The 16,476-nt window shown below is 41.5% G+C and overlaps 1 protein-coding gene across 7 annotated transcripts in view; it reads left to right on the plus strand.

Moving 5' to 3' along the window:
* LOC116459261 (immunoglobulin kappa light chain-like) overlaps positions 1–4,176 on the plus strand; it is a 204,841-nt gene extending 200,665 nt beyond the window's left edge. For 3 of the 7 annotated variants that reach the window (XM_058431349.1, XM_058431356.1, XM_058431351.1), the window contains exons 3-4: positions 409–446; positions 3,651–4,176. In XM_058431349.1, coding sequence (XP_058287332.1) covers positions 409–446; positions 3,651–3,973 — 361 coding nt within the window. In that variant the 3' untranslated portion in view covers positions 3,974–4,176. Of the gene's footprint in view, positions 1–73; positions 112–408; positions 447–720; positions 765–3,650 lie in introns of all 7 variants that reach the window. The other 4 variants (XM_058431350.1, XM_058431354.1, XM_058431355.1 and 1 more) reach the window with 3 other exon arrangements.
* The last annotated feature ends 12,300 nt before the right edge of the window (positions 4,177–16,476 follow it).

Here is a 16,476-nt window from a genome sequence, read left to right on the forward strand (position 1 = left end):
CACTGGGGGAAAGAGGCTTGCTGAACTTTCAGGGAGGTTTTTGTAAAGGGAAAAGTTAAGACAAATCACTGTGATTCACTTTCGGCCCTGGGACCAAAGTGGATATCAAACGTAAGTACATCTGTCTCAATTATTCGTGAGATTTTGGTGCCATTGTATCATTTGTGGAAGTTTTGTGACATTTTGGTTAAATAAACCTGGTGACCCAGAAGTAAATAGCAGGACACCAGAAAATGAACTTAAAAAGCTGAGCAAATAGACAAATCATTGGGTTTGAGAGGAGAATAGGATTCATGGGGGAAATGGGGAAGAAATAGCTAGATTTTTCTCTGAACAAGCAGCCTATCTCATATGATTGGCTTCAAGGGAGGTTTTTGTTGAGGGGAAAGGGTGAGATCCCTCACTGTGGCTTACTTTCGGCGGAGGGACCAAGCTGGAGATCAAACGTAAGTGCACTTTCCTAATGCTTTTTCTTATAAGGTTGTAAATTTGGAGCATTTTTATGTATGAGATTTTAGCTCAGGTCAATTCCAAAGAGTACCAGATTCTTTCAAAAAGTCAGATGAATAAGGGACAGAAAATTAGTTCATCTTAAGGAACAGCCAAGCGCTAGCCAGTTAAGTGAGGCATCTAAATTGCGAGATTTTCTCTGCATCAGTCAGGCTAGTGATATTAACAGCGAAAAGAGATTTTTGTTAAGGGGAAAGTAATTAAGTTAACACTGTGGATCACCTTCGGCCAAGGGACACGACTGGAGATTAAACGTAAGTAATTTTTCACTATTGCCTTCTGAAATTTGGGTCTGATAGCCAGTATTGACTTTTAGAGGCTTAAATAGGAGTTTTGTAAAGATTAGTAAATGAGGGCATTTAAGATTTGCCATGGGTTGCAAAAGTTAAACTCAGCTTCAAAAATGGATTTGGAGACAAAAAGATTAAATTGTTCTAAACTGAATGACACAAAGTAAAAAAAAAAAAAAGTGTAACTGAAAACGAACCCTTGTATTTCTAAGGAGCAAAAGTAAATTTATTTTTGTTCACTCTTGCCAAATATTGTGTTGGTTGTTGCTGATTATGCATGATACAGAAAAGTGGAAAAATATATTTTTCAGTCTTTCTCCCTTTTGTTTGATAAATTATTTTGTCAGACAACTATAAAAATCAATAGCATGCCCTAAGAAAAATCAGGAAAAAGTGAAGTGTATCTATTTGCTATGTAGAAGAGGCAGCTTACTTGAAAATCAGCAGCAATGTTGTTTTTAGAGTCTATAATAAGTAATAGACTCAAAAAGACACATTCTATAGGAATAAGGGCTTCACAGATAGAGTTCACTTTTAAAAAATCCAATTTGTACATTAGACTAAACATGAAATTATCTCTTATTGTAATGGTAGAAAGGTGGTTATTCCCAAAAGCTCAATCTCAAAGAAATGTGTTTGAATGAAAAAAAGTAAATAATTGCATTTTTTAATGACCATGGGTCTGTGAAAAAATAGGAAACATTTTAAAGAGTATATTCTTTCATTATCCTCCGTTATTACTTGTCTACATTTTTATTCCACCAAGAAGGTCGTGGCACCGCGAGCTGTAGAGACAGCCGCGGTCTTTGTTGACTGAGTGGCTTTGGCGGCCATGCCACCGCGCTCTTGGGGCAGCTGCCTTGCCGCTAGTGGCCATGGCCAGCCCGTGTCTGCCCGATTAAAGCTGCCGCAGCCAGCTTTCCTGATGCACAGTGATACAAATAATGCCACTAATGGAAAGAGAACAGAAACGTAATGGGTGCTGAGCTGGGAAAACTAGGGAGAAGACCGATTTTTTAGAGATTTCAGAAATAAAATTCACACTCATTATGATATCTCATTAGTGAAGATTTCCATTGGGGATTGTAAAGAACTTAAAGCTTTTTTTTTTTTCAGCGCTATTTAATTATTTCAATATCCTCTCATCCAATGTATTTAAATAATAAAAGCTCAACCAAAAAGAAAGAAATATAGAAATATGTAATTCTTTCAGAGTAAAAATCACACCCGTAACCTGGCCACTGAGGGTTTGATCAATTCACTTTGAATTTGGCATTAAATACCATTAAGGTATATTAACTGATTTAAAAATAAGATATATTCGTGACCATGTTTTTAATTTTCAAAAATGTAGCTGCCAGTGTATGATCATATTTCAGTTGTACAAAATATCTAAATCTATAGCAATGTGATTAATAAAAACTTAAACATATTTTCCAGTACCTTAATTCTGTGATAGGAAAATTTTAATCTGAGTGTTTTAATTTCATAATCTCTAAAATAGTTTAATGATTTGTCATTTTGTTGCTGTCATTTATCCCAGCTGATTTCAAAAGTGATATTTAAGGAGGATTATTTTGGTCTGCAACAACTTGATAGGACTATTTCAGGGCCTTTTTAAAGCTCTATTAAAACTAACTTACAACGATTCAAAACTAACTGTTTTAAACTATTTCAAAATGATTTTAGAGCCTTTTGAAAACTCTTTTAAACACTTTTAAACTCTATTAAAAGCTAATAAGATACCTTGAAATAATTTTCATATCAAATACATTAATTATTTAATGTTTAAATGCCAGATGAAAAATGTAAAGCTATCAAGAATTCACCCAGATAGGAGTATCTTCATAGCATATTTTTCCCTGCTTATTTTCCAGTGATCACATTATTTTGCTACCATGGTTATATTATACAATTATCTGAAAAAAATTAGTAATGAAGATTAAAAGAGAAGAAAATATTAAACATAAAAGGTTCAGTCTTTCATGTTGAACTGCTTGGTTAACAGTGAGTTTAGTTTAAAAAAGAAAAACTATTTCTGTTATCAGCTGACTTCTCCCTATCTGTTGACTTCTCCCAGCAAAAGATTCTTATTTTTCACTTTAACTACTGCTCTCCCACCTGGCGGCTGGAATCCCTCAGAGGGGGATTTCCAAGAGGCCACCTGGCAGTTGCTGAGGGTCAGAAGTGAAGCTAGCCACTTCCTCTTAGGCAGGTGGCCAAGATTACAGTTGACCTCTCCTGGTATGGCTGAAAATTGCCGCATACGGTTACAGGCCTTGAAGCCTTTGGGAGGGCTTAGTGAGTTGCTGGAACAGTCAGAAGGTGGAGGGGCTGACACCACCCAGGCGCAGAGGCAGGGCTCAGGGAGGTTTTAGCCCAGCCCAGCCCAGCCAGAGTAACCCCCGGGAGCCTGCTATCCCAGGATAGTCCTGGAAGAGGCACAGGGGAAATAAAAGCGGACAGAGGCTTTCCTTGACACAGCCACTGCCTGGACTTCTTCAGACCTGTTCTGAATTCTAAACTCTGAGGGGGTCAGATGATGTGGCCTCTCTTTCCCTAAAGCATTGAGTTTACTGCAAGGTCAGAAAAGCATGCAAAGGCCTCAGAATGGCTGCAAAGAGCTCCAACAAAACAATTTAGAACTTTATTAAGGAATAGGGGGAAGCTAGGAAGAAACTCAAAACGTCAACATTTTAAATACGCTTCTTGGTCTCCTTGCTATAATTATCCGGGATAAGCATGCTGTTTTCTGTCTGTCCCTAACATGCCCTGTGATTATCTGCAAACACCACACCAAGGGGCAGAACTTTGTTACTTAAACACCATCCTGTTTGCTTCTTTCCTCAGGAGCTGTGGCTGCACCATCTGTCTTCATCTTCCCGCCATCTGAGGAGCAGTTGAAATCTGGAACTGCCTCTGTTGTGTGCCTACTGAATAACTTCTATCCCAGAGAGGTCAACGTAAAGTGGAAGGTGGATAATGTCGTCCAGTCGGGTAACTCCCAGGAGAGTGCCACAGAGCAGGACAGCAAGGACAGCACCTACAGCCTCAGCAGCACCCTGACGCTGAGCAACACAGAGTTCCAGAATCACAAAGTCTACGCCTGCGAAGTCACCCATCAGGGCCTGAGCTCGCCCGTCACCAAGAGCTTCAATAGGGGAGAGTGTTAGAGGGAGAAGTGCCCCAGGCCCCCCACCTGCTCCTCAGTCCCAGCCTCACCCCCTCCCATCCTTTGGCCTCTGACCCTTTTTCCACAGGGGACCTACCCCTATTTCGGTCCTCCAGCTCATCTTTCACCTCACCCCCCTCCTCCTCCTTGGCTTTAATTATGCTAATGTTGGAGGAGAATGAATAAATAAAGTGAATCTTTGCACCTGTGGTTTCTCTCTTTCCTCATTTAATAATTATTATCTGTTGTTTTACCAACTACTCAATTTCTCTTATAAGGGACTAAATACGTAGTTGTCCTAAGGTGCATCACTATTTATAAAAATCATCCTTCATTCTGTTTTACCCTATCATCCTCTGCAAGACACTCCTCCCTCAAGCCCACAAGCCTTCTGTCCTCACAGGCCCCTGGGCTGTGGTAGGAGAGACTTGCTTCCTTGTTTTCCCCTCCTCAGCAAGCCCTCATAGTCCTTTTTAAGGGTGACAGGTCTTACAGTCACATGTCCTGTGATTCAATTCACTGAGAATCTACCAAAGCAAATTTTTCAGAAGAAGAAACCTGCTATAAAGAGAATCATTCATTGCAACACGATATAAAATAACAACACAATAAAAGCAACTAAATGAACAAACAATAGGGAAATGTTCAAGTTCATCATGGTACTTAAACTTAATGGAATGTCATGCCTTATTTACATTTTTAAACATGTACTGAGGGACTCCTGTCTGCCAAGGGCCTTATTGAGTACTTTCCACAACCTAATTTAATCCACACTATACTGTGAGGTTAAAAACATTCATTAAAATGTTGCAAAGGTTCTATAAAACTGAGAGACAAATACATTCTATAACTCAGCAATCCCACTTCTAGATGACTGAGTGTCCCCACCCACCAAAAAACTATGCAAGAATGTTCAAAGCAGCTTTATTTACAAAAGCCAAAAATTGGAAATAGCCCGATTGTCCAACAATAGGATGAGTCATTAAACTGTGGTATGTTCATATATTAGAATACCCAAAAAGAAGAATTAACAAACTACAACTATACCTACTCACACAGATGAATCTCATAAAAATAATGTTACATAAGAGAAACTCAATGCAAAAGATATGTTCTGTATGTTTTCATCCATATAAAGTTCAAAACCAGGTAAAAATAAAGTTAGAAATTTGGATGGGAATTACTCTTAGCTGGGGGTGGGCGAGGTAGTGCCTGGGAGAAGACAAGAAGGGGTTTCTGGGGTCTTGGTAATGTTCTGTTCCTCGTGTGGGGTTGTGCAGTTATGATCTGTGCACTGTTCTGTATACACATTATGCTTCAAAATAACTTCACATAAAGAACATCTTACACACAGTTAATAGATAGAAGAGGTGGAGAGGAATAAGTAATAGGTCAGGACCATACAACTGGTAAGTGCGGGGGCCTGGGATCAAATAGCTACCTGCCTAATCCTACCCTCTTGAGCCCTGAATGAGTCTGCCTTCCAGGGCTCAATGTGCTTGACAAAAAAATAGGCCTGCTATTTTCCTGGCATCTCTGCCCTGTTTAGCTAGCTAGGAGCACACATACATAGAACTTAAATGAAACAGACCTTCAGCAAGGGGACAGAGGACAGAATTAACCTTGCCCAGACACTGGAAACCCATGTATGAACACTCACATGTTTGGGAAGGGAGAGGGGCACATGTAAACCTTGACCCTTCTTCATTCTACGGGGCACTCTGGCCCTGCCCCTCTCAGCTACTCATCCATCCAACACACCTTTCTGAGTACCTCTCTCTGCCTACACTCTGAAGGGGTTCAGGAATAACTAACACAGCATCCCTTCCCTCAATTGACCAACAATCCCTCTGTCCTGCTCTGTTTTTCTTTCCCATCAGTACTGGGACAGTGGGGAAGGACAGTCGTGGAAAAACTGCATAAGGAAGCACCTTGCCCTTCCGCCTTTTGAGAATGTTGATGATTATCAAACCTTTCAAACTTTGGAGGTTTGAGTAGGGGTGAGACTCAGTAATGTCCCTTCCAGTGACATGAACTTACTCACTCATCCCTGGGGGCCAAATTGAATAATCCAGGCATAATCCAGTTATGAATCCAGTTATGAATTCAAACCTTCTTCTCAGAAGACAACACTCTGGAGTGAGACCCACCCATAACGTAAGCAAGTGAAGACAGGTGCTGCAGGTGGAACTGTGTCCTTCAAAAAGGTATACTCAACTCCTAGCTCTTGGTACCCATAAATGTGACTTTATTTGGAAATAGGGTCTTTGCAGAGGTAATCAAGTCAAAATTAGGTCATACTGAAATGTTTGTGAGGATGCGGTGAAAATGGATCATTCATATATTGCTGGTGGGAATATAAAAGGATATAGCTACTCTAGAAAATCGTTGTCAGTTTCTTGAAAAACTAAACAAAAGACACCTACTATACGATCCAGGAATTGTACTCCTTGGGAATTTGCCCCCAGGAAATAAAAACTTACGTCCACACAGAACCCATACATGATTGTTCACAGCAGCTTTATTTGTTCTAGCCAAAGCTAGAAAGAGCCAACCCATTCCTCAATGGGCAACTGGCCTAACAAATTGTAATATATCCATGCCATAGAGTACTGTGAGGCAATAAAAAGGAATGAAGTATTGATACAGAGAACAACTGGAGTAATTCTGAAGGACTTTCTACGGAGTGAAAAAAACCAATCTCAAAGGGTCACATACCATGTGATTCCTTTTATGTAACACTGTTGAAGTGACAAAATTATAGGGATAGAGGACAGATTCTGGTTGCCAGGGGTTAGGGTGATGGAGAAAGAAGAGTAGAGGAAACTATAAAGGGAGAGCTTTGTGATCATGGGATAATTCTGTATCTTGATTGCAGTGGTAGTTACAGACATCTAGACATGTGATAAAATGACAGAGAACTGTACACGTTTATCAATGTCAAATTCTTGGTTTTAATATCATACTGTAATTATGTAAGAAGTAACCATCAGGAGAAACTGGGTGCAGGGCACATCAGACCTCTGTGCTTTATATCCTGTCTTTGCTACTTTCTGTGAATCTATAATTATTTCCAAATAATTTTTTTTTTTTTTTTTGAGACAGAATCTCGCTCTTTTGCCCAGGCCAGAGTGCAGTGGCGCTGTCTTGGCTCACTGCAAGCTCCGTCTCCCAGGTTCACGCCATTTTCCTGCCTCAGCCTCCCGAGTAGCTGGGACTACAGGCGCCTGCCACCACGCCCGGCTAATTTTTTGTATTTTTTTAGTAGAGACGGGGTTTCACCATGTTAGCCAGGATGGTCTCGATCTCCTGACCTCGTGATCCGCCCGCCTCGGCCTTCCAAAGTGCTGGGATTACAGGCGTGAGCCACTGTGCCTGGCCCCAGATAATTTTTTTTAACTTTTTTTAATGCTGGATCCGAGTGGGCCCTAAATCCAATGACTGGTGTCCTTATAAGGAGAAGGAGATTGGAGATGCAGCAACACATAGGTAGAAAGCCACGTGACCAAGGAGGCAGAGACCAGAGGGATGCAGCTGAGAGCCAAAGAGCACCAAAGATTGCTGGGAGCCACCAGAAGCTGGAGAGGTGTGGGATGGATTCTCCCCGAGAACCTCCAGAAGACACTAACTCTGCCTGTGCCTTGAATTCAGATTTCTGTCTCCAGACCTATGACAGAACAAACTTCTGTTGTTTTATGGCTCTTAGTTTGTGGTACTTTGTTAGGGCAGATCCAAGAAACTACTACAATGGGGATGGCCGAGAAGAGAGTGTACCTCCGAAGGAACTCCCTTCTACACTGATGAGCCAGACCCCAGCAAGGGTTCACCTCCCCAGGTGGCTGGCCAAATCCACTCACAGAAATCGGGCCCCGCAGGTCTGAGAGTTACTCAAATCCAGAAAGTTCAGGTCAGCATGAGTTAAAAGCCATGCAGACAAGAGATGTAGCCTGCTTCTCCTGAGACGTGGTATGCTTTTGGCTCTAAAAATGAACCTTGGCATGAGAATGCCCTTACTCTGACATGTACAGGCTGTGTGGCCCTGAGCACATTTTTTAATCAGCGTGGGCCTCCCTTTCTCACCTGTAAGGTGTAGATCATGATGCTAATGCCTGGTAGGTAAAGAATTGTGAAGATTAAAAGAGATAGCATGAGTAAAAAGCTTAGCACACTGCATGGCTCCAAAGCTCCCTAGGTCCCATGGTAGAAGTGAGGCGAGAGAAAGAAAAGAAAAAGAGAAGAAATCAAAGAGGGAGGGAAAAAGAGAAGAAATCAAAGAGGGAGGGAAAAAGAGAAGAAATCAAAGAGGGAGGGAAAAAGAGAAGGGAGGAAAGAAAAAAAAAAGTGAGAAAAATATGTCTGCCAAGGAAGACAAGGAAGGCCATCCCATGATATGTCCCACCTGTGGTAGGATGGGCATCATTTCTCCAGGTCAGAGATGGCAGCTTGGCATACTGCGTGGCTCACCAAGCATGAAACAGCGGTCATTCTGAGAGAAAAGAGGCAGGCCCACACCCGTGGCACAGAGCCACACATCAACTGTGGGAGAGGAACGATGCCTGGACATTGGGGGAAAACAGTTTATGGATGCCATGGAGACTAATACACAGTAAGAAAAATTAAAACTTCCTGGTAGTTGGCAGTGGGGTTAGTATATAATAAATGTTTAGTGTCACAAGATTGGGGCACTCCAAATGCTAATCACCACCTCCACTGACACTCTTATCAGCCACCTACACCATCCCAAGTCCGCTTGGGCACACAATTCCACTTGTCCCTCCCTCACCCTGTCTGTGGGACAAAGAGCTTCACTGGTCATTTCAAAGTCTTTTTCTGACTCTAATGTCTATACATCAGAGTGGGGTCCCTGTGGCTTCAAAACTGGACTGCAGCTTTCTATTTTTAACTATTTTTTCTATGAGAACAAGTTTTTAGAATTTGCCATGTTTCCTAGAGTTGGTGCTAATACATTCGCCCCCACAAGTCCCTGAGCAAGCCAATAAGCTGAACATATTATTTTGGAGAAAAGAGAAAGGGAGAAGAGAGGATGAGTACATGAATTTTAGAAGAACAATAAATGGAAGATAGAAAGAAATTGGGAAGGGCAGGGAGGAAGAGGTGAAGGAGGAGAAAGAGGAAGCAAAGGCTGACTGATGGAGGATAAGAAATGAAACAGAAAGAGAAAAGAGGAAGCCAGATCGATGTTTGTGTGTTTCTTTGTCTTTTCACACCGTGCCTTGTTCCAGGTATTAACAGTTCCAAGACTTAACTCTTCAACTGCGTCTCTTCAACCTAACAGCTCCCTTTGTTCTTTCTTGAAAGCTGCACCCCCAGTGAGCTCAAGTGCAAGCCAGTTCTTTTCATCTTTCCATAGAAAGTTCCCCTTGGGCTGGATACCTGTGCTAGGGAAGGGGAAGGAGGATTTTTTATAACAGTTTTCAGGGTGGGATCTAACATTTTACTAAACTAAATTGTCAACCAGAGCAGCCGCTAGAGAACCTAAGCCTGAGTCACTAGGACACGGGCCGGTGGCTCTGCAGCCCTTCCCTCACTGAGGGAGCACAGGGGGGTGGCCACCAGAGATCAAGTCAGCTCTTACCAGGAGCATGGAGAAACATAGTGAATAAATTATTGGGCTGCTTTCTCTACATCATTCTGTGCATATAATTGCCTGGGAAAATATGCTCACAAGCCATAATATCAAGTTACTGCACTTTTGTGCTTCAGTTTTCTCATCTGAAAGGGGGTGTGGAGGTCTTACCTATAAGATTGTTGTGAGGATTAAATGAAACAGTTCATATAAAGTTCTAAGCATCAGGCCTAGTATATACTAAGGGATCTATAAATATCTGTTATCATTAGTAATGGAAGGAGTAATTCAGTGAAATTTGGCTATTGTTTGATTTCCACCTTGAACTTGTTCTTCAGTCATAACTCTTTCAGCCTCAATGTGCTTGAACCTTGAATTAACTCACGTATGTTCTAGACTTGATAGCCAATATCCTGCCACTAGCCACGTAGAGCTATTGAGCTCTGGAAATAAGGCCAGTCCATACTAAGATGGGCTATACGTGTAAAAACACATCCAATTTTTAACATTTTGTACAAAAAATACATGTAAAATATTAATATTTTATATTGATTACATGTTGAGATTACCCTGTATATCTTGGGTGCAACCAAAAATATTATTAAAATTGATTTCACAGACTTCTTTTTACTTTTTTATAACATGGCTAGTGAAAATTTTTAAATTATATATGTGGATCACATTAAAATTTTCTATATTTCCTGCATATTTCTATCAGTCAGTGTTATCTAGATTATTCTAAACTACTAAATGTATCCTTGAAAATGGTCCCAAGCTTTACACAAAAGAGTTTTGGATCTTGACATTAAGCTGGCCCAGGAGGAAATAAGATAGGGTTCCCTGGACTCACACTGAGCACCTCGGCAAGGATTAGAATAAATATTAATCAAAGGATTTTTCTACTTCAGCACCCCCACTCTCACCATTGTACGGATAAGAAAACTGACAGAGAAATTCTTGCTTCAGGTTATCCAGCTCCTAGAAGGCTGGGCTTGTATATCCTGATAGTTAGCTCACTATCAATTCCTCTCTACTACTCTCTCTTCTTCCAGTCAATTATTTTCCTGGAAATGCTCTCAATATTTTTTTCTTATAAATATGGGCATAGAAGTTATAACAACATAAGCCATAATTACACATTTGCCCAAGAATATGAATATACTAGAACTCAAATATTGATATGACATAGTTTGCACAGAGTGAGAAGGAGGTAGACCTAATATATTTATAAATACTAATATATTTGTATGATATGACATATGATGTAGGGAACTGGATGGAGGGAAGCCACTCCCTTGTTCACTCTCATAATGGCAGCAATAGTGGAGGATATAGAACAGTATAAGATAAGATCCACAGTCCTTGTCATTAGCGCTCTGCCAATCTAATTGGACAGTCAAGCAATGGATAAGGAAATTGAACTTGCCCCATGAAATAATAGCATCAAGCAGGAAAACAGTTTGGGGACATGGGAAACACTGACCAGTCATCTGTAAACCTCAATCACAATTAAGTCTTTTTTTTTTTTTTTTTTTTTTTTGAGATGGAGTTTTGCTCTTGCTGTCCACGCTGGAGTGCAATGGTAAAATCTCAGCTCACTGCAACCTCTGCCTCCCAGGTTCAAGTGATTCTCCTGCCTCAGCCTCCTGAGTAGCTGGGATTACAGACATGTGCCACTATGCCCGGTTAATTTTATATTTTTAGTAGAGACAGGGTTTCAGCATGTTGGTCAGGCTGGCCTCAAACTCCTGACCTCAGATGATCCACCCACCTCGGTCTCCCAAAGTGCTGGGATTACAGGCATGAGCCACCACGCCTGGCCACACTTTATTCTTTCATTCTGTAAGTATGTATTGAATGCCTGAAATGTGCCAGGTACTGTCTTTGATGCTGAGGCTATCACACAGGTAAAACTCCCTGCCTTCGTGAAGCTTATATTCTAGCTGGGGAGATAAATGATAAAGATTGATAAATTTTAAAATATAGTATTTTAGGTAATGACGGGGTAAAGAGAGCATTAAAGCAAGGGCAAGAATTGTTGGAGGAAGGTTATAAGTTTGAACAGGGTCATCAGGAAAGGTGTCACTAAGAAGGTAGCATTCAGGTAAAGATTTAAATGAAGTGGGAAATAAACCATGTGGATAAATAGGTAAGAACACAGCAGGAACTGCAAATAAAAAGCCCTGAGGTGGGTATGTGCCTGGAGTGCTCATGACACAGGGTTATAGGGAGGGCAGGTCATGTTGGATTTTGTGAGTCACAGGAAGCATTTCTTTTACTCTAAGTGAGATGAGGCTGGTAGGCTTTGAGCAAAATCATAATATTGAGGCCGGAGACGGTGGCTCACGCCCGTAATCTCAGCACTTACAGAGGCTGAGGTGGGTGGAGTTTGAGACCAGACTAGGCAACATGGGGAAATCCTGTCTCTGCAAAAAATATTATACAAACAATCAGCCAGGCATGGCGGCATGTGCCTGTAGTCCTAGCTACTTGGGAGGCTGAGGTAGGGAGCCCAGGGAGGTGGAGGCTGCAGCGAGCCATGATTGTGCCACTGTACTGCAGCCTGGGAGACAGAGTGAGACCCTGTCTCAAAAATAATAATAATAGTAATAATAATAATATCATCTGACATATATAAACAGGATTTCTCTGGGTGATCTGATGAGAATAACCCATCAAGGGTGGGAGAGGAAGAAGTGTGGAAACCCCAGTTGGGAGCCTGTTACATAATCCAAGCGGGAGATGAAACTACTGTGAAAGTAGCCCTGCCAGGAAGCACTGCCAGTGTGGATGTGGGGAAGAAAGAAAATTGAAGGGGGAATCCAGGGTTTTCAGCCTGATGAATTGGGAGGATAGAGTTGCCTTAACTGAATTGAAGAAACCTATAGAACATAGGCATAGGTTTGGGAGGTCAACTTGAATTCACCTGGAATTAATTTTTGTGTATAGCATGGGGTACGAGTCAAGGTTCATTTTTTCCATGTGGATGTGCAGCTGTTCCAGCACTATTTTTTACTTCTATTTTTACTTTTTTCATAAAATATATATGTATTTCATGAGCTGCTGAAAATTCCAGCACTATTTGTGTAAAAAGACTTTTCTTTCCCATTAGATTGCTTTGGTGCTTTTGTTGGAAATCAACTGACAATGTAAGTTTGGTCTATTTCTATTCTATTTAATTCCCCTGATCAATTTGATTATCTTTATGCCAATAGACACAGACTCGATTCCTGAAGGTTTAAGAGCTCTGTTTAGGGCACATCGAGCCTGAGATGTCTATTAGACAACCAAGCAGAGATGTCAGATGGACAACTGGCTATAAGAGTCTAGAATTCAGAAGCAAGAGGTCAGTGCTGGAGACACAAACTTGATGTCATCACCACACACATGGTCTAAAAAGCCATCAGACTGGGACAGAGTACCTGGCAATGACATACGACAAGAGAAATCCAAGCACTGAGCCAGGAGGTACTCCAACCTAAAGAAGTCAGCAAGATGAGGAGGAACCAGAAAAGAAGATTGAAATAGACTTGCTAGAGAAGGAGATGAAAAAAACAGGAGAGTGTTGTTATCCTAGAATCCAAGAGGAAAAATGTTACAAAGAGGAAAAAATGGATCAACTGTGTCAATTGCTGATGACAGATCAACCAAGATTAGGAATGGAAATGAGCCACTGGATTTAGCCATATTGGGAATCACTGGTGAACTAGACAAGTGCAGTTTCTATAGAATGTCAGGGGCAAAAGTCTGATCCAAATGGGTTCAAAAGAGAATGAGAGCAAAGAAATTGGAGAGAACATGCATGGACAATGCTTTCAAGGAGAGAATTAGAAGAGGGAAGGAGAGAAATGAGGTGGTCACTGGAAGGACAAGGGGGCTCTACGGAGCGTATATTTTATCTTTTTTCTTTATTTTCTTATTTTTTAATATTTTGTTTATAGATAGTTCTACATGATATGCAGGTGAGGGTTTATTTTAAATGGAGAGGAATGACAGCAGTTTTAAGTGCTAATAAGAATGATTTGGTAGAAAGGGAAAAGCTGGTGCTGAAGAGGAGAGAAGAGAAATTGCTGGAGCAATGTTCCTGAGTAGGTAAGAAGAGTGGGTGAAGACAGGTGGAGGTGTCATCCTCAGCTGGGAACACAGATGTTTCATCCACAGAAACAAAGGAGAAAGAGGTGTCCAGGGCACAGATGCAGAGAGGTCAACAGGGGTGCTGGGAACTGTTTGTGATTGCTCCAATAAATGTATGTCGCTTAGATTTTGTAGGTTTAAAAGCTTGGGAAGATCTTGAAAATTGAAGTGAGCAAGGAAAAGCTCTAGCGAGGGTGAAGGTAAGAGAAGAGAGGATGGGGAGAAGAGTGACTCTCACAGGAGGACATCCTAACCACCTGCCAGTTCCTTTCTTGTTGGCTTCATTTGCAGACCCTTTCCCTGAAAAGACCCTCCACAAACACCCAAACAGACATGCCCTCACCTGCTGCCTTCCCTCTCTTTCCATTCCACTTGCTCCTTTCCTGTTCTCAGATACACAGTGTCTTCCTTTCTCCCTTCCTTTTCCTTCTCTCTTCCCTGTCTGTCTCCCCAGTTCCTCTCATCCTTTCCACCCTCCATTGACCTGCCAAGCTCTTCTCAGGATCTGAACAGCCCTTACTACCCATATAATGTGGTTATTGATCTCTGTATGAGAATAGTCTGTCTCCCAACTCTGGAATCTTTTGTATCCCTGAAGCTAGCAAGATTCTCTGCATGCAGCCAGAAAAGGGATGACAGAGGAGAGGGTCAAGGGAGTTGGGAGGTAGAGAAGAGGAGAGGACTGACATTTGCTAGCATTGTCACCTGTATGACCCCCTTTGCTGTCATACCATACACTGAGATGTTTCTCATTAGCCCTGTCTCACAGATGAAGAAACAGACTAAGAAAGATTGCATAACGTGTTTGGGATTACAGAGCTAGTAAGACACAGAATCACTATTTAAATTCAGGTTGTCAAACCCAGACTTCCAAGCCTTGCCCACAGTTTTGCACATGGTAGGTTCTGTGTCAGTTTCCAACAATATCAGTTTGTAATAATAACAGTTAGGTCTCAGTCGGCCCCTTTAAAACTAATAAGGTCAGACTGAATGTTCAGTAAGGGCCTTTTGTCTCTATGAATCCTTCTAAAAAATATACAAGCTTTTATTTCTCCATGGGTCCAAGAACAAATAAGAAAGAGCCCCCAATTTATGACACATCATAAAATATTGATGATCAAAATGAAAAACAAAATAGGCATAAAAGAGATGCATGAAATTGCTGGCAGCTCGGCCCATGCCAACTTGTAACAGGTTTTTATTCTATGATAGTTGTAATGGATACAATGTCTCAACACTGACAAGCATCATGTCACTGAATCTTCCAGCAACCTCTGGGTTAGCTTGTTTTACCCTCTTTTGCAGAAAAAAAAACACAAAAAACATAAAAAAAATAAGACTTAGAGAGAGTCAATGCCATTTCCAAGATCACATCATCAGAAATTCCCAAATCAGGATTCAAAATGAGGCAGCCTGATCAAGAGCCCTAACTCTAAAACACGGTGCTGGTTTCTCAATAACTACTCTTCATGGTGGCCATTTTCAGAGGCAAAACATCAGTGACTCTCTGAGTGAAAAGGAGCTTGGAAATCAAATCTCTCATTTAACACATGAGAAGACCCAAGCAGAGACTGAATGACATGACCTGGTAGAGACAGATTTGAGATTCAAGGTCAGTGTTCTTTCTACCTGTTTTTACAGTTTGCAACAATGAACTAATTGCAGACATTTCAGGGGAAGAATTCTGAACCTCTGCAAAAATGGAGAGTTGCCAAGCCTAAGACAACGAGGAGGAGTGTTGGTCTAATTTGGAAAAATAACTCATTAATCAAAGATATCTCTTGGTACCCCAGCATCTTCCACCATCACATCCCAGTACTCAGGCCCAAACACTCCCCTAACCAGCCCCACCTCAGACTGGTTATTGCAGAGTTTCATGGTTACTTGCCTGAGAAGATTAAAAAAAGTAATGCTACCTTATGAGGGAGAGTCCCAGGGACCAAGATAGCAACTGTCATAGCAACCGTCACACTGCTTTGCTCAAGAAGACCCTTTGGGGAACTGAAAACAGAACCCTGAGCACATCTGTTGCTTTCGCTCCCATCCTCCTCCAACAGGGCTGGGTGGAGCACTCCACACCCTTTCAGAAGTTCCCAAGGCCCCATGCACCTGGGGCCACGACAGCACCTGGCCAAGGCTGTGTCCAGCACTGGGATGGGAAGTAACACCAACCCCAACCTTGTTTGATATCACTTCACCTAAATGCACTGCTCCATCTCCAGTCCTGGAGTTCTCACTTTGGAAAACCTCAGCTCAGAATAACAGTGTCCTCTAAGAGTTCTGATATGGTAACAGGACCTATGCAGACTGCATGTGAGAATCAAGTTGTGAGCAAGCAGATGCTTCAGGAGACCCAGAAGTGTCCTGGAAATATTTAAGAGCAGCAAGAAACCATTTATGTTGAATAGTTTGCTCATCTCAGAAAAGAGAGGCTTGGAAGAATAAGGATGAACTATACATATCAACCTTTCAGAATATATTTCAGTAAACTTCCTAGAGCCCATGACAGAAGCATTCTCTTCTACCATATTCCCTTTCCATCCATGCATATAACCATCTTTACTTTTATCCACCCATCTGTTGATCCTTCCTCAAGTCATAAGGGTCATTGACAGCCCTTCTACACCAAACAAAACCAACTCCAGAAAAAAACCTGTTCGTATGCCTGGATGTATGAATGTCCACCTTCACTAATTCCATAGAAATGTATTAGCATTTCCATGTACCTGGCTCTCTATGAAGATTTGCAGGTAACATAGTCAAAAAGACAGAACTCTCGACCT

The sequence above is a fragment of the Hylobates moloch genome, unplaced genomic scaffold (genome assembly GCF_009828535.3).
Source record: "Hylobates moloch isolate HMO894 unplaced genomic scaffold, HMol_V3 SCAFFOLD_19, whole genome shotgun sequence".
Lineage (NCBI taxonomy): Eukaryota > Metazoa > Chordata > Mammalia > Primates > Hylobatidae > Hylobates > Hylobates moloch.